The 21,581-nt window shown below is 48.6% G+C and overlaps 1 protein-coding gene across 4 annotated transcripts in view; it reads left to right on the top strand.

The window, feature by feature from the left end:
* CSK (C-terminal Src kinase) overlaps positions 1-21,581 on the top strand; it is a 71,785-nt gene that overhangs the window by 20,313 nt on the left and 29,891 nt on the right. For 2 of the 4 annotated variants that reach the window (XM_081207814.1, XM_081207815.1), the window contains exon 1: positions 6,832-6,873. The exons of the other annotated variants lie outside the window; for them this stretch is intronic. In XM_081207814.1, the coding sequence (XP_081063940.1) occupies positions 6,847-6,873 (27 nt within the window). In that variant the 5' untranslated portion in view covers positions 6,832-6,846. Of the gene's footprint in view, positions 1-6,831; positions 6,874-21,581 lie in introns of those variants that run through there. 4 annotated transcript variants of the gene reach the window in all.

Below are 21,581 nucleotides of genomic sequence, written 5' to 3' on the forward strand. Positions count from 1 at the left end.
CACTAGAATATTGAGTTCTTACAAATATGGAACAGGTATTATGTGTGGGCACATATGGGGTTAGGTGATCTTGTTGGTACACTGGTCCCAAGCTGCTAAGGGCTTTTAGTAGCACCTGCCCCAGGAGGAAATCAGTAACCAATGGAGATCTCTGAGCACAGGTATTATATGCTGACAAGGCCTCCTGTCAGCAATCGTGCTGCAGCATTCTGCACTCACTGCAGAAGCCCCACATAGAGCTTATTGGGGTAATGCAGCCCAACCCTAGCATGGGTGGGGTCTGAGGTCTCTTTTTCACAGGTTAAGAGCAAAATAGGGAGAAATTACAGCCAATGGGTATGAAGGAGGCACAGAACAGGACAGCTGAGGCTGTTCTTGCAGAAGGTCAAATGGTCATTTCCGGCACCAAATGATGATACATGCTCCAGTTTATTGAAGAATGCTTGGACAGGTTGTGATGTCGGCTGCTTTTTTAAGCAAAACAAAACAAGTTGCAGTCCAAATTCTTACGCCGTGATCCATGCAAACAGAATGCAGAAATTCTTGTTGGCTTCTTGGGATAGTTGCAAAACTTTCTGTGAAAATACTGGTCTTTACCTGTTTCCTTATTTTTTGTTTTCTGCACTTGTATCCCGTGATAACTTCCCCCTCTCCTACGGGCAAAGTTGAAGCATGAAGTCAAGACGACCGAAAGGCATTGAGGAAATGCAAAATGAGGCAATTCCTGCTTTTAAGGGCGAGCATGTCAAACTTTCACTGATGCTTAGGAAGGATCTTGGGGTCTTAGGTGACCACAAAAAAAAAAAGCTAATGCAATTCTAAGCTGCATCAATAAAAGTATAGTGTCCAGATTAAGAGAAACCTATTCTGCCTTGTTCATACCCCTCTTGGAGTCCTGTGTCCAGTTCTGGGCACCACAATTTACAGAGGATATTGACAAGCTGGGTGATCAAGGGTCTGGAAATCAAGCCTTATGAGGAACAGTGGAAAGAGTTGGGTATGTTTAGCCTGGAGAAGAGGAGACTGAGAGGAGATAAGATAGCCATCTTCAAGTATCTTAAGGGCTGTCACATGGAAGAGGGAGCAAGCTTGCTTTCTCCTGCTCCCTGAGGGTTCACATTCCAAGAAAGGAAGTTCTTCTGACTAAACTCTAGGAAGAGCATTCTGAGGGTAAGAACCATTCAGCAGTGGAGGTTAGATGGCCATGTCAAGGATTTTTTAGTTGTGATTTCTGCATTGCAGGGGATTGGACTAGATCAGGGGTCTGCAACCCGTGGCTCCGGAGCCGCATGTGGCTCTTTTACACCTTTGCCGCGGCTCCGGGGCGGATACTAGCGATGGGAGGAGGCGCATTGTGCGCCCCGACACCCCCCACTGTGGCGGGCGCTGTACTGGCTGTGACGTCGCATGAGGGCGGTGCGTGCGTTAGTCACGCACCGTCCCGACGTCACCTTCCCGCCCGCCCGCCCGCTACATTATAAGGGGCATGTACGCTGGTCACTGCATTGAAAGGGGGCATGTACGCTGGTTACTGTTTTGAAGAGGGGTGAAGAACACACACACACAAAAAGGTAACTTGTTAATTTAACGTTTATTTCTATGAGGAGGAGTAACAAACAAAGAAATAATTAAAAAGTGACAAAAAAGTTATTTTTATAATGACGAGTTTTGCGGCTCCCAGGTTTTTTTTCTTCGGAAACGGGTCCAAGTGGCTCTTTTTGTCTTAAAGGTTGCAAACCCCAGGACTAGATGGAGTCCCTTCAAACTCTAAAATTCTATGTTCTCTTAGAACATTTGACTATGTAGTAGGGAGGACAGAACGAGATTAATGCTTGTTTGAGTCCTGCCAGTGCTAGGAAGCCTGCAGCGCCATGAGATTGAGAGTTGGCAGATTGTTAGATTATGGTCTAGACACTTGTGGCGTAGTAAAACCTGGGTCCTTTACTGCATGTGAGATAAGCATCCAAGCACTAATTTTATGTGAAATAATAGGCTGTCTCCTACTCAGCGTCAGAGCACTCTATTCCTTGACTGGAGGGTGAGTTTTCTGTATTTTTGTTTATAGGCAATTAAATTACTTGCCAATTAGACTGAGTCAAAATTTAATTTTGAAATGGCTCAGAGATACGAGGACCAAATGCACTCTGCTCCCTTTGCAAGTTGCTGGGCTGCGTAAAAGCAGCCACAGAAACAAAAGCATCAACCTTGTTGTTGGCTGGAGGCTGCCAGGTGCACAGAACTGGCATTGTAGGTTTTCTGGACTGGCAAATCTGCCCTTGAGAAAAACAACATCCTGTTAGCTTATTTAATAGTGAACTCACCCTTTAAATAGAGGACGCGGGTGGTGCTGTGGTCTAAACCACAGAGCCTAGGGCTTGCTGATCAGAAGGTCGGCAGTTCAAACCCCCACAACGGCGTGAGTACCTGTTGCTCAGTCCCTGCTCCTGCCCACCTAGCAGTTTGAAAGCACGTCAAAGTGCAAGTAGATAAATAGGTACCGCTCCGGTGGGAAGGTAAATGGCGTTTCCGTGCGCTGCTCTGGTTCACTGGTCATGATCTGGAAGCTGTACGCCAGCTCCCTCGGCCCATAAAGCGAGATGAGCACAGCAACCCCAGAGTCGTTCGCGACTGGACTTCACAGTCAGGGGTCCCTTTACCTCACCCATACATGTGCTTATATAGACAAAGCTGGGCCATCCATGCTCAAGAAGGGAGGTGTCAACAGACTTTGGTGAGGGGAATCACAAGGTTTACAGAAATGCAAAATATTTAAGGAAAACCCTTGAGGAGGGGAAGCCCGTCCCCCCCATTAGAACTGTGCATGCTTGGAATACTGATTGTTGGTTAGGAGGGGAAAAACCACAACAGGGAACTTGGATGGGAGGATGGAATAGAGTTCCTTGGTAAAGGGCATGGTTGCCCCTAGACGGGAACACTCCCCACTGCAACATTCTGTTGCGGGAACCATCTTTTTTGAGAAACAAAACATAAGTCTAGTTGTGCCATAAGGAATGTTGCTTCTCATGCTCTTTTTTACAGTCTTAAATTGTTTACTTAAAAACAAGTGCGTTGCTAAATTAAAGTAAAACAAAAGCTCCAGTTTATTATATTTTTCCTGACATTTTCTTGTTCCCTGTTACTTTGATTGGTATTATCTGTTGGGTTTTGATTGTGTGTGTGTGTGTGTGTGTGTGTGTGTGTGTGTGTGTGTTTATAAATATTTCTGTTTTGCCATACCATAAAATATAAGGGCAGTCTGCAAATTTAAAATGTGAAACACCATTTAAAAATAAAAAATGCAGATTATCATTAAGATGACTGCCTAACCAAAACTAAAAACATAAACAGCTGCAAAGGCTAGTCAGTTCCCAAGCCAAAAGCGAGGATGTCTGCCGAATCTCTGCTGGAATAGTGTTCCAGAGCATGGGATCAATGACACCCAAAATGTTGACAAGTGCTTCTGTTTAAAAAAAATATGTGTTGGATTTTGTTGCAAGAAACCTTGAGTGACTCATACTGAGGAAGAAAGGCACGATAAATATCTGTTAAATAATTTTATTAAATAAATGTTATTTATTATTCAGACTTTAACTTTGCCCTTCCACCCCCACTCACCTTTCCCCCCTCCACCTCTTTCCCCCTTTTCTTTCTAATGTCTCAACAAATGAAACTGATCTGTAAAAAAATGTTACTTGAAGAAAAAAAGAAGAGAGACATTGCACATACTTTTGTAAACCAAGAAGATCTTTTGTAAACCAAGGGGGAAAAAATACAACTTTGCCCTTCCAGCAAGTTATATTACTGAGACTTTGCCCTTCAGTGAATTTATCTCAGTGGCTTATGATAAACGGGAATTGTCTACCTTTTCAGGCCCATTTGGATTTTTGAGTGGGTGCCATGCCCTCTGGGTGCTGGAGTAGAGTTAATTGAAGCCTTGGAAAGTACATAGAGCTGGAAGAGGGAAGTGGGAGAGGAGAGGGTCACCGCTCCAACTTCCTCCTTCAGTTCGGTGGTTTTTCTCAAAGGAAGAAAGGGTAACCACTCATACCGAGGGGGCAGTGAAAAAGAGAAGGTTCAGAGACTTTTGTGGGCACCAGGGGAAAGACATGAACGTCACCCCCATGTTGGCAAACCGTCCATTAGAAAGCAGATGAGAGTTAATATGTGAAAATAAGCTTAAAACAGCAAATTGGTGAAAGTAGAATTAAATACACAAGAGAGAATAAAGCAAGACTTGACATTTAAAAGGAGAGGAAACCCGGGGAAATGGGAAGGAAAGGCCCTCTTCTTGGCATCGGGGAAGATACCTGAGTGGGCACTCGGTTCACCTCTGCGAGGAGCACATGCCAAATGTACACATTAACAGCATTCCAGATATACGGTACTCTAAACCAGGGGTCAGAAAACGATTTCAGCAGGGGGCCGGTCCACTGTCCCTCAGACCTTGTGGGGGGCAGGACTATATTGGGGGGATGATGCAAGAGCCCCATGAGCCCCGGTGGCTGCTTACCTGTTTCTTGTGAGCAGCAGGAGCTGGCGGCGGTGGCGGGGGGACGATGAGTGGCACGTGAAAGGGCTCTGGAGAGGGGCTGCTTAAAGTGGCAGCCACAAGAGTGCTGCTGTTGCTGGCATCAACAAATCCCAGCCCCCTTCCTCTAGGCAGGGCAGGGAGAAGCCAAGAGGAGGGAGGGAGGAGGCGCCGCCGCTGCCAAGGGAGGGAGAGGGAAGGAACGTGTGGGCTGGTGATCCAGCAGCGATTCCTGGACTGTCCATGGGTCGGATCCAGAATGCAATTGGGCCTGATCTGGCCCGCAGGCCTTAGTTTGCCTACCCATGCTCTAAACAGAACCACATGCAGATATCTGTGTGAATGCCACACATCCAAACATGGATATTTTCTTATTAAGGCAAGCAAATGACTTAAAGCTTGCTACTGACATCAGGAAATTTGGAACAAAATGTCCCAAAAGTCCTTATCTGTCCTTGCAGTTTCTGAAACAGAGCTCACAGGGTGCATGGCAATTTAGCACATGAAAAGTATGTTTGGGGGTGGGAAGGATTGGACCCTTCCACCACACCCTACTCTCCTGGATTCCCCTAGCAGTCACACGTTCGCTGCATTTTATTTGAGCTCCTTGTAGGGAAGGTGCGATATAAATTTGTATTTTATTTATTTATTAAATTTATATGCCACCCTTCATCCGTTGATCACAAGGTAAAAATACAATATAGAAACACAAAATACATAATAAAACCAAATCGAAAAAAGGGGGAACCACTCCTCCCACAAGCACATTTAAAAGGTGATAGGATGTTTATCAGCCAAAGACCTGGTTAAACTGTGCAATAAATGCCATCAATAAAAATGAAAACTAAATGTCAGGATGGGGGCAGTAGCAGTCCCTAGTGGCCAAAGCCTCTTCCTTAGTGGGCAGTCAGGGTCAGGGAGAGCTGGGTTCAAGTCATTGCTCAGCTGACTTTGGCCAAGGCCAGCCTTTGCCAACCCAGGAAGGTGCCTGACCCTGAGTCAGACCACTAGCCCCTTAAGCTCCATATTGTCCACACTGACAGGCAGCAGTTCTTCAGGTCTCAGTGTTTCCGACAGGGTGTCTTCCAGCCCCACCTGGACATGCAGCCATGGCTTGAACCCGGGTTCTTCTGCATGCCAAGCAGCGACTCTGCCTCTGGGCTAACAATTCTCCCCACTTGACCTTCCCAAGGAGTTTATGCACCTTTCTTATCACGGCCAGAGTTCATTTTCCAAACCTCTGCCTGCTTGGGGTCTTCAGTCACTCCTCCAGACAATAAAACCCCTCCTTTTAGCTTATCGCATGGACCCCTTTTGCTGCGGCACTGAGGAAATACAGTAAGAACAATAATTCCTGCCAAGCCATGCATATTTCCCCCCCTTTGCAATCAAGGAAAGCACACTGGGCTGTTGTTGTTGTTTTTATGCAAAAGCCCCCGTTTCTCTTCCCTTTTAGTGCTCTGTATTCTTCCTTCCATTCCCCTCTCCCCTATCCTGGCTCCCCTGCCACCACAAAAAATAAGGTACAATTGCAGATTTGATTCACTCTTAATCCTCAGCAATTTGGCAAGCTTCAAGGGATGTTGGATCCTGCTGCAGCTTTGGAACAAAGATCCAAAGGCTTGCAGGTGAAATTGCCCTTAATCTGTTCTCCCCTCCCCACCATTTTGAGGAAGAGCCTCTCTTTGGACTGGGCCTGGGGGGTGGGAGTCCAGCCTAAGTGAGCTGGCCTCTTGCAACATGGGAGAGTGTGTGTGAGAGAGAGTGAGATACGGGAACCACTTTCCAATGCCTGTAGGGCTGAAGTTTGAGCCACCTTGTATTCTGCTGCTCCGGAGGGCAGGAACCTTCCTTGGAGAGCTTTTAAGCAGTCCTCTGCCAGGGATTCTTTAGCTCTGATTCCTGCCTTGCAGGGGGTTAGGCTGGATGGCCTTTGGAGGTCCCTTCCAACTCTACCATCCTGGTGTGTGCATGCTTGTGGTGGCGGCGAACGGCTCTTTGAAACCACCCCTGGCGGACGTGGGCAGTTGCCGTGGAGCTGGTCCCTGTGGCGTTTCCGGAGAACTGGCAGGCGGCGTGAGAATCCTGGGTTACCGCAGTTTCAGCTTTTCTGCCGCGGCTGCTGCAGGCAGGCTCTCTGCTGCTTCCCGCCTGCTCTCCCTTCCCCCACCTTCCCTCCTCCCCGGAGCCGCAAGAGAGGAGAGGATATGAGTGTGTGTGTGTGTCTGTCTGTGTCTGAAGCGGAGACGTCTTCCAAGTGCACCCCGACAGTTGTCATGTATCCTTGGTTCCTTGCTCCACTTGTTATATAACACAAGATGCTTCTCAGCTTCTGTTCTGGTCTTGTAAGTGCATCTTCCTTCTTCTCCCCTCTTTTGCAAGACCCATCCCTGCTGCTGCTGCTGCTCCTCTTCCCAGCCCACCTCCTTTCCCTCTTTCTTCCTTTAAAAATTCATCTGTAATTCAAGTTGGCCGAGAAGCTGCTAGCTGAGTCCCACGACGACGCAGTGCTCCTCCTCCTCCTCCACCGCCACACGGACCCAGTGAATCCCGGGCGCTACCAAACGGGGAGCGATCTGGCAGGGCCGCTGTTGCTCTTTGCTTTGATGGCTGCAGGCTCTGAATTGGCAGAAAGTTGGAGAGGAGGCCGGCTGGCCGGCTGCATGGGGCTTCGAGGCTTGTGCAGAAGGGCAGGCGCAGCCTGGAGGGCAATGGGGAGCGGTGAGAGGTGAGACTTTTCCTTCCCATCTGGTCCTCCAGCTGGTCATGTCTGCCTTGACAGGTAATTGGAGAGAGCAGCAGCAGCAGAGGTTGGGAGGAAGGGAGTGGGGTTGGGCAGGGCCAGGGCTGTGTCGGAGGGATGGTAGTGGGTAGAGAACACCTGCTTGGCATGCAAAGGGTTCCCACTTTGGTCCCTGCTGGCATCTACCATTCAGACAGGCGTGGGGTACCTCCTCCTCACATTCATTGATGGGCAGCCACCCAGGGGCCACATGCTGATAGCGGTGGGCACAACCAGGGACGGAGGTGAGTGTCGTGACAGACATTGGTTGGATGTCAGAGTTTGGATGCTTTAGTTGTGATTCCTGCATTTCAGGGGGTTGGACTAGATGGCCCTTGGGAGTCCCTTCCAACTTTACAGTTCTATGTAATTACCTTTTTGGACAATAGGCTTGCTTTGCTCATAATAATAATAATAATAATAATAATAATAATAGTAATAATAATTTATTAATACAGTGGTACCTGAGGATGTGAATGGGATCCGTTCTGGAGCCTCGTTTGCATCCTGAAGCGAACGCAACCCGCATCTGCACATGCGCGGGTCGTGATTCGCCGCTTCCACACATGCTTTTGATGTCATTTTGAGCGTCTGCGCATGCGCAAGCGGTGAAACCCGGAAGTAATGTGCTCCATTACTTCTGGGTCGCCACGGAGCGCAACCTGAAAGCGCTCATCCTGAAGCATATTCAACCCGAGGTATGACTGTATTATTTATACCCCGCCCATCTGGCTGGGTTTCCCCAGCCACTCTGGGCGGCTTCCAACCGAATATTAAAAACAATACAGCGTCAGACATTAAAAACTTCCCTAAACAGGGCCGCCTTCAGTTGTCTTTAAAAAGTAAAATAGTTTTCTATTGCCTTGACATCTGCACACACGTGCTCCTCCCTCCAGGCAAGTCATAGGCATCCTCAGAGTTCGGGGGCAAATTCCTGCTGGGCAACAACACTTGCAGATATTGTGAAGGAGGGCTGGTCAGGCTTAGGAAGAGTCCTGAGGGCCAGGTGAAGAGGCCCAAAGGGCCACACACAGGCCAGTGACTCCCAGCCTCTGACTTAAAATGCTTTGGTAGCAGGTGATCAGAAAGGTCTGTGCATGAAACCCTGGAGAGCTGCTGCCATTCAGAGCAGACTGTACTGGGCTAGATGGACCAAACAGCCTGACCTCAGATAAGGAACTTGGCTGTGTGCCAGCTTCTCATCCAGCTGGAATACGCTTCATTATTTGTACATTTGTATGTAAGAGGTCCGTGTTGGGGGGGGGGCAGCCCTTATTTCCCTGGAAGTTATTCTAATCTCCAGTATTAGGGAGCCAGCTGTTGTTCAGCGATGAACAAGAGGCACTCTGCACATGATCTCGTCTCAGTTATTCTTGTCTTGCTGTTCCAGGAGCAGAGTCTGCTCTTAAGCACTGTATTTCACAGGCAGCATTTACAGTGGTGCCCCGCAAGACGAACGCCTCGGAAGACGAAAAACTTGCTAGACGAAGGAGTTTTCCGTTTTCTTAGCCGCTTCGCAAGACGCATTTCCCTATGGGCTTGCTTCGCAAAACGAAGCTTGCCCTGCAAGCTCCGGGGATAGCGGGGAAGCGCAGCGCATCTTCCCCGCTGTCCCCGGACCTCTTTTGAAGCAAGGGGCAGCGGGGAGAAGATCGCTTCTCCCCGTTGCCAGCCCCGCAAGCTCCGGGGACAGAGGGGAAGGCGCAGCGCCTTCCCCTCTCTCCCCGGACCCCTTTTGAACCAAGGGGCGGCAACGGGGAGAAGCGATTCTCCCCGCTGCCCCTTCCCTTGCTTTAAAACAGGTCCGGGGACAGGGGGAAGGCGCGCAGCGCTTCCCCTTTGTCCCCGGACGGTCTGCATAGGAACGCATTGATTGATTTTCAATGCATTCCTATGGGAAACCGTGCTTCGCAAGATGAAAAACTCGCAAGAAGAAAAAACTTGCGGAACGAGTTAATTTCGTCTTGCGAGGCACCACTGTATTATTTTCCCCTTTTAACCCTTCCTCCAAGGAGCCCAATTGCACTCGTTTCCCCTCCTCTCAACAGGCCTGTAAGGTAGACTTGAGGGTTAGTCCTGTCGCAAGGTTGCTCAATGAGCTTTGTAGCCGAGTGGGGATTTGGGCCAAGGTCTCCAGGTACTGTCTGCTGTGCCACATGGGAAGAAGCTCTCCAGATGCTCCTTCCAAAACAACGTGCCCAGATTTGCTCCTTAAAGTGAAGAGGATGCCATGCAGAATTCAGCAAATTGAGTGACTGCGTTGTTAGGAAGATTCTGGACACTTTATTGCACATTATTTCCAAATTGTTTGCAGGGGAGTTAGATTCCGTTACATCAAAACAAGGGTTATCCCACACTTTCCAGTGTGTCTCCCTGTAAATTTCCTTTATTGCAAAAAGTTTGACGGGGCGGGGGAAGCACGTTTGTTGCACGAGGGCCTCAGCACCAAGTTGAACTGCACAACTTGTTGTGCCAGCGTAGGATGGAATCCCTCTCCCCAATAGCGGCTTCTCCATCCTTGCTCCCAAGACCATGAGTCATTCTTGCATTTGCTTCCCCCCACCTCGGCACCCCTCTCTCTCGTATCAGGATTTCTCCCTGTCATGTTAGGCCACTTGGCATAGCAGGGGAGAATCAGAAAGGAGTTGAAGGATCAAGTCTGAACCAGATGCCCTTCCTCAAAGGCAGAGAGGGTTTGCCAGCATGGATTATGCCCAATTTTCTCTCCCTCTGTCTTTAACTTTATGAATCTTTGTACTCTTTATGTGTTAGATAAATTTCCTCTTATTTATACCTGTACAACCCAGGACTTTCAAAATTTGGCCCCCAAGATTCCCAGCCGGAGTACACTCCCACAGTCTGCTTTTGCAGCAATTTGGGGTGGAAGTGTCGGTCTTGCTCAGGGGTCAGCAACCTTTTTCAGCTGTGGGCCAGTCCACTGTCCCTCAGACCATGTGGTGGGCAGGACTATATTTTGAAGAGAGAATAAATTAACGAATTCCTATGCCCCCCAAATAAACCAGAGATGCAATTTAAATAAAATGACACATTCTACCTATGTAAAAACTCGCTGATTCCCGGACCGTCCGCAGGCCGGATTTAGAAGGCGATTGGGCCGCATCCGGCCCCCGGGCCTTAGGTTACCTATCTCTGATTTAAGATGCTTTCAAAAGCTGGCTGGCCCCCCTGAGTCACACAAGTCCTGCTCCTGTTTCGATAAGATGCTCTGTTGGGCTATGGCTCAGTGGTGGAGCAGCTGTGTGGTATGGAGAAAGCCCCAGGCCTGATCCCCAGTGGCAACTCCAGGGGGAGCTGGGGGGAGCCCTTTGCCTGAAATCCTGGAGAGCCATTGCAGCCGGTCAGTGGGGAGAACTATGGCGTGATGTGAGCCAGCAGTTTGACTAGCGAGAAGCCTACTTTTTTTAAAAAAATATATATTAATATTTTATTAAATTTTCTCAATAAAGAAGTTCAAAAAGAATACAAAAACAGAAGAAAAAAATACAAAAACAGAAAAATACAAAGTCAAAATACAAAAATACAAACATTAAACATGAAAAAGGAGAAAAATGAAAAACACATAAAAAACAAACAAAAAAACTCCCTCTTTTTTAACTCCTCTTTAGTTAACTTATTTTCCTGACTTCCTCACGCCTCCCTTTTTTGTATCCCTTTTTTAAAGTTGGCTCAGCAAATTCATAATCAATTTAGTTTATCTATTATCAATCCCATCTTACATTTTGCCTTGTTGCTAGAAGCCCTTGAATTCATTTCAACGTCATCAACATTCAAAAATTTTACAATGTTTCTGTAAATAAGTTTTAAATTTCCTCCAATCTTCTTCCACCAACTCTTCTCCCTGGTCTCGGATTCTGCCAGTCATTTCCGCCAATTCCATATAGTCCATTAATTGCGGCGAGAAGCCTACTTTTCTTGGCCACCAGTCTGGTGCCCGCTGGGTGCTTGGGATTGCCACTCCCATCTGCCCCCGTCAGCCTGGCTGTTTGGGGCTGGAGCTGAGAGTTGGAGCAGCTGGAGGATAGCAGGATTGCAAAGGTTGGAGTGGGGTATTGGGACCCTCACCAGCTGCAGGTCTTGTCTGTCCTGAGTCTCTCAACTTCATGAGATGGTCCAGAGTTTGAGTACTTGGGGAGAGGGAGGATATGTGTTCATTTTGTGGGTACAGGGCCTGGTTTTTGTCCTGTGGGGAGGGAGGGAGGCTGTGTTTCGGAACAAGAATGCTGTACTGGGATGTAAGGGCTGTTCCCTGGTCCGAGGTGGCGCAGTTCAGACATGTCCCTCATTCCGGCCACCCTCTGCTGTGCTGACCCTGGGCTTTGGGGCTCCATCTGCTGCCCTCTCTGCTCAGAGAATCTTTGACTGTCTTGCAAGGCCTAAAAATAGATCTGGCAAAGGAAGGAAGAGCAGTTATGAAAAGTGGAAGAGAAAATTTAAAAAAGCGAACTCCTATAGGCTAGGGCACGGTTGGGGGGTCTTTTCCACCACGAGGGCCCTAACCCCTTCCTGGTTGGAGGGGGGCCAGTGGGACGCGGGTCAAAGGGAGGGCAGGGCAAAGGTGAACAGAACAAGGGAGGTAAATTGGTGCCCCCCCTGTTTCCTATTATTGCGTTTCTTGTGATTGTAAGGGTTTTTTTAAAAACAGTTTTTTATGTTGCATTTTAAATTTGTGTAACCTCTTCCTGGACCTTAGGGCCAGGGCCGTAAATAATAAAAATAGCATAATAAGAATCCCCCCTCACTTTTCTACAGTAGGCTACAATAGGGGGCTTTTTAAAGCACCGCACTAGATTCCTGATTAACTCCTTTAGTTGTATCTTTATATATTTTTAAAAGACTGTTGCCCTACTTGTCTTTAAATGACTTGTTACTGTTTTACATGTTTTTAGATGTTAAAAATTGGTTTAAAATATGTTTTTATCTTATTTTTAATTGCATTGTTTTGTCACGTTTGTGTTTGCTGCCCTGGGCTCCCTGGGAGGAAGAATGGAATATAAATGTATAAACAAGCACTCTGTGGCCTAGATTTTTTTTTTCTTTAAGGGCCAGGCCACCTCCATGAGGAAAAGGCCATAGCTCAGCAGTGGAGCATCTGCTTTGCATACAGAAGGTCCCAAGTTCAGTCCCTGGCTCCTCCTGGAAGGGTTGAAAGAGACCCTCATCTGAAATCTGGAGAGCTGCTGCCAGTCAGTGTAGGCAATATTGAGCTTGATTGACCCAGTGGTCTGTTCAATATAAGGCAGCTTACTATTTAATCCATCTCTCTCTCTTTTAGAACCATAAGGACTAGAAACTTAATTTTAGGGGAATGGCTGCAGCTCGGTGGCAGAACATCTGCTCTACTTGCAGAAAGTCCCAGGTTCAATCCCTGGCAGCATATTTTGGCAGTGCTGGGAAAGGTTCCTGCCTGAAACCCCCGAGAGCTGCTGCCAGTCAGTGTAGACAACACTGGCATGGATGGCCCATTGGTCCAGCGTGTTATCAGACATTCTCCTGCCTTCATTCACGGGCTCTTCCCAGCACCGCTGGTCAGGTGCCCCCCTTGCACAGCTCCCATTCTCTGCCTCCCTCTCCAGGCTCTGCCAGATGCCCAGGCAGAAAACGTAAGGCTTCCCCGGGAGCCAGATGTGAAATAATCACATTCGCTTGGAAGAGTTTATCCTAATCCCTAGCAGACGGAGAGTTTTCGTTGGCTAAGGCAGGAGGATTATTCTCACCCCCCCTCTCTGCACTGCCCCCAAACTTGCAGTGTCAATTTCATGAATCTGCATGGTTCTCTATTTTTGAGAGCCGCTGCCAAGGGTGGGGCCCTCAGGCCTGGACTGCAGGATCTAGCTCTGCCCTGTGTTAACCTCATCTCTACTGGGGTATTGACCTCTGCTTGAAATAGCAGATGGTGGTGGACTCTCCTTCCCTGGAGATTTCTAAGCAGAGGTCAGGTGGCCTCCTGCCAAGAATTCTTGGAATTATTATTATTATTATTATTATTATTATTATTATTATTATTATTAGTGCCAATCTGTCAACAGGGTATACAAAAATACAACAATAGCACACCAGAATGTCATGCATTATAAACGTCCCCAAACAGGGCTGCCTTCAGATGTCTTCTAAAAGTTGTATAGGTATTTATCTCCTTGACATGTGAAGGGAAGGCGTTCCACAGGGAAGGTGCCACTGCTGAAAAGGCCCTCTGCCTGGTTCCCTGTAACTTGGCTTCTCGCAGGGAGGGAACTGCCAGAAGGCCCTCGGAGCTGGACCTCAGTGTCCAGGCTGAACAATGGGGGTGAAGATGCTCCTTCAGGTATACTGGGCCGAGGCCTTTTAGGTCTTTAAAGGTCAGCACCAACACTTTGAATTGTGCTCGGAAACATACTGGGAGCCAATGTAGATCCTTTAGGTCCGGTATTATATCGTCCTGGCAGCTGTTCCAGGTTACCAGTCAAGCTGCCGCATTCTGGATTAGTTGTAGTTTCCAGGTCACCTTCAAAGGTAGCTCCACGTAGAGTGCGTTGTAGTATTCCAAGCAGGAGAATCAGAGCATGTCCTACTCTGGTGAGACAGTCCACGGGCAGGTAGGGTCTCAGCCTGCGTACCAGATGGAGATGGTAGACAGTTGCCCTGGACACAGAATTGACCTGCACCTCCATCGACAGCTGTGAGTTCAAAATGATTCCCAGGCTGTGCACCTGGTCCTTCAAGGGTACAGTTACCCTATTCAGGACCAGGGAGTCGTCCCCCCCCCCCCCCGCCTGCCCAAATAATACTTTTGTCTTGTCAGGATTCAACTTCAATCTGTTGACTGCCATCCACCCCCCAACAGCCTCTAGACACCCACACAGGACCATCACTGCCTTCACTGGTTCCGATTTAAATGAGAGGTAGAACTACATAATGATGAACACCCAGCCCAAACCCCTGATGATCTCTCCCAGTGACTTCATATGGATGTTGAAAAGCATGGGGGAGACGACAGAGTCCTGAGGCACCCCACAAGTCAGCGCCCAGGAGTCCAAACACCCCACACTACTTTCTGGACTTGACCCAGAAAAAAGGAGTGGAACCACGGCATAACAGTGTCCCCAACTCCCAGCCCTCCTACAGGGCCCAGAAAGATGACATGGTTGATAGTATCAAAAGCCGCTGAGAGACCCAGCAGAACCACGAAACAGCTGCCCACTGCAGAGTCAGGCCATTGTTCCACCTCATTCAGTGTTGTCTTCTCTATATCAAGTGGCTGCAGTTTCCCAGCATTTTAAATACTGGCCTCATCAGCACCATGCATTCAAAGTGCTAGGATACCACTCTAAACAGTTACCACTTTCCCCCAAAGAATTCTGGGAGCTGTAGTTTGTTATTGGCACTGAGAGTTTGTTAGGAGGCTCCTATTCACCTCCCAGAGCTGCAATTCCCAGAATTCCCTGGGAGGAGGAACTGATTGTTAAACCACTCTGGGAATTGCAGATATTTGTGGGTAATAGGGGCCATAATGAACTATAGCTCCCAAATTCTTTGGGGGAAGCCAGGATTGCTTAAAGTGCCCTATCTAGAGTTGCTGGGGATCAAACCTGGGACCTTCTGCATGCCAAACATGTGTTCTAACCACTGTGCTACAGCCCTTCCGAATAAGGAATGCCTTCTCTGTGGGCCAGCAAAGAAGCGATGCTTTCAGGTCTGCAGCCATGATGCAGCCAGTGTTCAAAACTCAGATATATAAGCTAGGCGTCAAATGGCTCTAAATCAAGATTGCAGTTGCCAAAACGGAATGTCTAGTTGCCATTTTTGGGTAAGACGGCTCTAAAGTCTTATTTTTCAAATGATGGACTAACTGTGTTTGATTCTCAGTTAAACATCTGGCCAGTTCAGATGACAATCTTGAGTTAGGTTTGAGAACTTAAAGAAAAGTCACTTGATCCAAGGACAGACCACATATATACAGTATTGTGCTATTCTGAACTCTTTCTTAATGGTGACTGCTCCTGCTCAGGCTGCACAGGGAAAGCAATTTGGTTCCAGAAATTCATTCCGATTGTGCAGATAAAATATAACTGATAGAATTCTACATTATGGGTACAGTGGTGCCTCGCAAGACGAAAAGAATCTGTTCTGTGATTCTCTTCGTCTAGTGGTTTTTTCGTCTTGCGAAGCAAGCCCATTGATGGATTAGCGGATTAGCGCTATTAGCGGCTTATCGGATCAGCTGATAAGCGGCTTAGCGGCTTAGAAAGGGGGGGGGGAGGAAAAAAAACCAGCAGGAACTCGCAAGACATTGTCGTCTTGCGAAGCAAGCCCATAGGAGATTTGTTTTGCGAAGCACCTCCAAAACGGAAAACCCTTTCGTCTAGCGGGTTTTCCGTCTTGCGAGGCATTCGTCTTGCGGGGCACCACTGTAATTAGTGTGTGAAAACAGTCCAGATACTATGATCCCCAGATGGTGAAGATGTGAGGCTCTAGCCTGGCACCCAGGCATCTTCAGCTGGTCGCAAATGATTGAAAGCCAGGTGCAAAATGCGCTTGGTGCCTGGCTAATTTCAAACACTGGTTGCAGCCTGTCTCCCATTCCCCTTTAACCATGGTTTGGTGCATGTAGCACTAGCTGGTTAAGAGTGTCCTTAAACCTGGGTTCGGGAACCGGTTTCAGTCCCACAGCCTGGGGGCCACATTGTGCAAGGGACAGGGAACCTGGGCTTCCAGAGGACAAGCAGGAATTTGAGCGGGGTGAGGGTAAAAAAAATACTTTTTTTTTTAAAAAAAAGTGGTGTTGAATTTGTGAAACTGAACTGCATTTCTTAAACAAATCAACCACTGGACAAAGAAGAAAACAAGCCCGGGATTAATTCCGAACAAACGGTGCTTTCTGAGCTGCCGTCACTCCCGGGCGGCTACCATGGGGACGTTTTTGCATTTCCTGGTATAGGAGTTCAGGCTGGCAACCACATTCAAAAATTGTGTTGTGAAAGCATGCTCTTCCCTCTTGCTGGGGTCACAGCTGCACCTTGTGTTTAAAAAAGCACACTGAAAACACACAGGATCCTGGGAGGGTTTGTTTGCCTCAATGGAGCTGCAATTCCCAGCACCCTTAGCAAACTGTAGCTCTCAGAATTATTTGGGGGAAGCTGGGTGCTCTGTCTCTTATATGTACAGTTGAGGGTGCTGGGTATTGTAGTTCCCAGGAATATTTTTGAATGGGTGTGGGTGTGCTTTGAATGAATGGGGTGTGCAAGCCTTCAAGCCTCTCCCTTGGTTGCCAGCAAGCCTTTGGGGGCTTGTAATGAAATCTTGCAGGGGACATGGGTGGCGCTGTGGTCTAAACCACAGAGCCTAGGACTTGCCGATCAGAAGGTTGGCGGTTCGAATCTCTGCGAAGGGGTGAGCTCCCGTTGTTTGGTCCCAGCTCCTGCCCACCTAGCAGTTCGAAAGCACGTCAAAGTGCAAGTAGATAAATAGGTACCACTCTGGTGGGAAGGTAAATGGCGTTTCCGTGTGCTGCCAGAAGCAGCTTAGTCATGCTGGCCACATGACCCGGAAGCTGTCTGTGGACAAACACCAGCTCCCTTGGCCAGTAAAGCGAGATGAGTGTGCAACCCCAGAGTTGTCCACGACTGGACCTAACGGTCAGGGGTACCTTTACCTTTACCTTTACTGAAATCCTGCAGTGAGAGCTTTCTCTACGTCTTCTACTCCAGCATGAATCCATCTCTTTCCCCAGAGCCAAAGGTAGAGAGTCTGGACTTTGGCCGTTGACGTGGACACCTAGTCTAGGAACCTGCTTGGCTGCGTTCGTGTTGCCAAAGGCCACTGACAACTTCACTCTTGTTTTTAATTTTTAAAATCAAAGCACAGATCCTTGGGGGTCTGAGCTCTGCTGCCCCCTCCCCCATCTTTTTTCCTGCCCAGCTCACCTGCTCTTCACCGCAGAGTGCAGAACCAGGTGACTTACTAATGTGAATATTCACGAGAATGTAAAATGAATGCAAAATATTTTTTTAAAAAAAGAGAGAGAATGTAAAAGGAAGCCTGGCTGGGTCAGGCCTCCAATCTTCCAGTTTCTCTTTCTCAGAGGAGCCAATGACATGCCTATGAGGAACAGGCCATGAGGGTGGCATTCCTCCCTCGCTGCTTGGCAGTTGCTGTTCAGAGATAAACTGCCTATGAACACGGAGGTTTCATTTAGCGGTGTCATTGATAGACCTGCCTTCCATGCATTTGCCCAGTTCCCTTTTAAAAACCTATTGAGCGTTATTGTATTTTTTAGCAGCAGCAAGCTGACTCTCTCAGGTGGTGTAGTGGTTAGAGGGTCAGATTAGGACCTGAGAGCGTCCAGAGTTCAAATCCCTTCTCAGCCACGAAGCTGGGTGACCTTGGGCCAGTTACTGGCACCTTCATTATATACCTTTGGGTTCCAGGCAAAAAAGTTCCTCTTTAACCAGGTTGACTGACATTCAATGCCCTTTTAAATTATGTTGGGGTGAGTTATTGAGTTGTTCTTGTTTTTATTTTGATTGTGTATTCTGTGTTTTTATATTGTGATTTTATCTTGTGAACCGCCCTGAGACCTGTAGGTATAGGGCAGTATACAAATTTAGTAAATAGTAGTAGTAGTAGTAGTAGTAGTAGTAGTAATAATAATAATAATAATAATAATAATAATAATAATAATAATAATAATTTGGGACGCGGGTGGTGCTGTGGGCTAAACCACAGAGCCTAGGACTTGCTGATCAGAAGGTCGGTGGTTCGATTCCCCGCGACGGGGTGAGCTCCCGTTGCTCGGTCCCTGCTCCTGCCAGCCTAGAAGTTTGAAAGCACGTCAAAGTGCAAGTAGATAAATAGGTACCGCTCTGGCGGGAAGGTAAACGGCGTTTCCGTGCACTGCTCTGGCTCGCCAGAAGCGGCATAGTCATGCTGGCCACATGACCCGGAAGCTGTCTGTGGACAAAAGCCGGCTCCCTCGGCCAATAAAGCGAGATGAGTGCCGCAACCCCAGAGTCAGTCACGACTGCACCTAATGGTCAGGGGTCCCTTTACCTTTAATAATAATAATAATTTATTAACTGTACCTGTTTAAAAAGCCTATGCTTGTATTAAATTGTGCATGCTTTTATATTTGTGGTGCAAAAGCATGCACAATTTACCGTATTTTTCGCCCTATAGGACGCACTTTTCCCCCTCCAAAAATGAAGGGGAAATGTGTGTGCATCCTATGGGGCGAATACAGGCTTTCGCTGAAGCCTGGAGAGCGAGAGGGGTCAGTGCGCACCGACCCCTCTCCCTCTCCAGGCTTCAGAAAGCCCTGTGCAGCCCTAGGGAGCTCGGCGTGAAGCCGCGCCAGGCTCCCGAAGGTTGCGCAGAGCTGCCTGCGCACCCTGGATCGGCGCAGCTCCGTGCAACCCTCCGGAGCCTGGTGCGAAGCCGCGCTGGGCTCCCGAAGGTTGTGCAAGCTCCCAGAGCAATGCCGAAGCTGCGCTCAGCTTCGGCATCGCTCTGGGACCCATTCTGGGGGCTGGGGTCGGGGGAAGCTTGGGCTTCCCCGGCCCCAGCCCCGTGCCTGGGTGGGGGGTAGGGATAATTTCCCCCCTATATTCCCCCCCCCCCAAATCTAGGTGCGTCCTATGGGCCGGTGCATCCTATAGGGCTTAAAATACGGTATACAGGTATGGTTAACAAATGGTGAAGAGGGATTTATGGTTTAACCCCTCTGGGAATTGTAGTTCTGTGCAGGGGAAGAAGGGGGTCTCCCAACAGCACTCAGAACCCTTAACAAGCCAGAGCCAGGATTCTTTGGGAGGGCGAAGCCATGCCTGTTTAGTGCCGTACCACTTTAAATATATGGTTTCTCTCTCGCTTTTTGTTCTGCTGGCCCCGTGATTCTACCTTATCTCTGTTCCTCTTTCCTGCTATTTTTAGCCTCTTGAACCAAAAAGAAGCCAACAGGAGCTGTTTGCTCTGTGCTACTGCAAGTGAATAAACACTTCTCATTTCTACCTGGGCAACTCTCTCATCTTCTTTCTTTGAGTCCCCAGAAGACACAGACAGTTTTGGGGCTTACATGGTGGGCAGAAGGTACAGAGGCCGTTTGGAGGAGGGCAGAGGGCACCCTCCCCTTATTCCTAAAAAGCATCCCGCGTGGGGCAAGGGGAAATGTCCCAAAGGGGCACGAGATAAGACTCCCTTACCCTCAAGTAAGTGCGCCAAGGATTGCTGCCATGTGAGCCAGCTGACTCGCGCAACAGCACAGAAGCACAATATGTGCAGCATTGGTTGCAGCGCTGCATAGTTGCCATCCTGGCATCCAGAGATCTCTATGTGGTTGCAATTGGACCCGCGCCTGGCAAAACGCCTGCGGAGTTTCAAGCACTGCATCCAGCTCTGATTCTATGATTCTGCGGTAAAGGTCAAGGGGTTTCTACGTGCACCTGCTATTTGTCTCTCTGCCCTCCATCTGGGCAAGCAAGAGGCATTATCAAGGACCTTCTAAAGAGGGCGCAGAACATGGCCGTTGGGGTGTGTGGTCTGGAGACTGAGGGGGTGACCTGGAAAGAACCCCAAGTGCTGTGCAGAGAGGCTCAGAGAGCTGTATTCTGCCCTTGGGCCTGAGGTTCCCAAGCCTGCTCTCGTGGTACAAGGCAAAGAGAGCCAACAACACAGACATCCTCCTGCCTCCTCATTCCAGAGGACTTTGGGGAGGGGTTGTTCAGGTAGATGGGGGTTGGGTTGGGGGGAGAATGGAAAGTTAAAACTTGCTTTTGACTAAGTGCCCCTTTTCCAAAGCACAAAGCGGATCTGGGCTCTGTGTTCACCCTACAGTTCAATCTGCACCATACCACTTTGAACAGTCGTGGCTTCTTCTTCCAGGGAATCCTGGAAACAGTAGTCTGAAAAGGGTGCTGAGAGTTGCTGGGAGACCCCTCTGGCTCACCCAGGGCTAAAATTCCCAGAGTTCTCTGGGGAGGGGGATTGGAGGTTGAAGCCCTCTGAGAAGTTTCTCTGTGAGCGGAGGTCTCCTAACAACTCTTTGGCGGAAGCCAAAGTGGTTTTAAATGGGCAGGGTGGAGTTCAAAGTGCCACTAAGCAGGGATGGGGGCAAAAATGAGGCCTTTGCACAGCAGGCCTCCCCTCTCCCCTCCTTATGCTTTGCACCTTATCCTTTTCCATAGGTTTCCCCACCCATTTGGAGCAAGGGGCTGTATAAGGGAGGAGAGAGTGGGCACATGCCCTTGTGTGAATAGACCTCATTCCACACATGCAGCAGCCTAGCTGAATCCCACCCAAAGTGTGGATGAGGCCTCAGTGTGAAGAGATCCATCAAACAGGTTTTTTTCTTGGCCAGTAATAGTACCACTCTATTCTGCCTTGGTCAGACCCCACCTGGAACACTGTGTCCAGTTCTGGGCGCCACAATTTAAGGAGGATGTTGACATGCTGGAACATGTGCAGACAAGGGTAAGAAAGATGATCAGGGTAGTGGAAACCAAGGATTATGAGGAACAGTTGAGGGAGCTGAGTATGTTTAGCCTGGAGAAGAGGAGGCTGAGAGTAGATACAATAGCCATCTTCAGATGTCTCAAGGACTATCCCATGGAAGATGGAGCAAGTTTGTTTTCTGCTGCTGCTGACTAAACATCAGGAAGAACTTTCTGATAGTAAGAGCTGATTGGCAGCGGAACAGTTGAGGTTGTGGGCTCTCCTTCCTTGGAGGTTTTTAAGCAGAGGTTGGATGGCCCTCTGTCACGGATGCTTCAGTTGAGATTCCTGCAACCCTTGGGATCCCTTCCAACTCTACGATTCTGTGACTGCCCCCTGGAGCAAGTGCTTCTCTCCTGCACAAATCCTGGGCACTGGCCAGCGCTCAACCCGTCTTCCCTCATCACCTACCTACGCCTTTCTCCATCTCAGAAGGAGATGGAGGGGAGTGAGAAGGTCTCTTGTCTGATGGACGCCTCTTGCCAGTGATCTCATCCTTCCGCATGGCTCAAGGCGGTTCAGACAAAGTGGGGTTTGTTCGGAGGAGCCTGTAACCCAGCTGGTGGGTCTGTCAAGCCCGGCTGGCCTGCCTCTGCTGCTCACTTCCCCTTGCGAAGGCTGAGTTTTAAGGGCCTCCCAGTTAATCATGTCTGGGTGTTACCTTTGTGGACCGAATCCTAGTACTATTAGCATGTTCAGTCTCCAAACCTAGATCCTTGCATTGCGTGCAAAGTGTGTGTGTTGGGGGGGGTAGAATTAGCAGGTTTGGTTTTTTTGCAGAAATAAAGA

This window comes from Podarcis bocagei, assembly GCF_964188305.1.
Source record: "Podarcis bocagei genome assembly, chromosome: 9".
Lineage (NCBI taxonomy): Eukaryota > Metazoa > Chordata > Lepidosauria > Squamata > Lacertidae > Podarcis > Podarcis bocagei.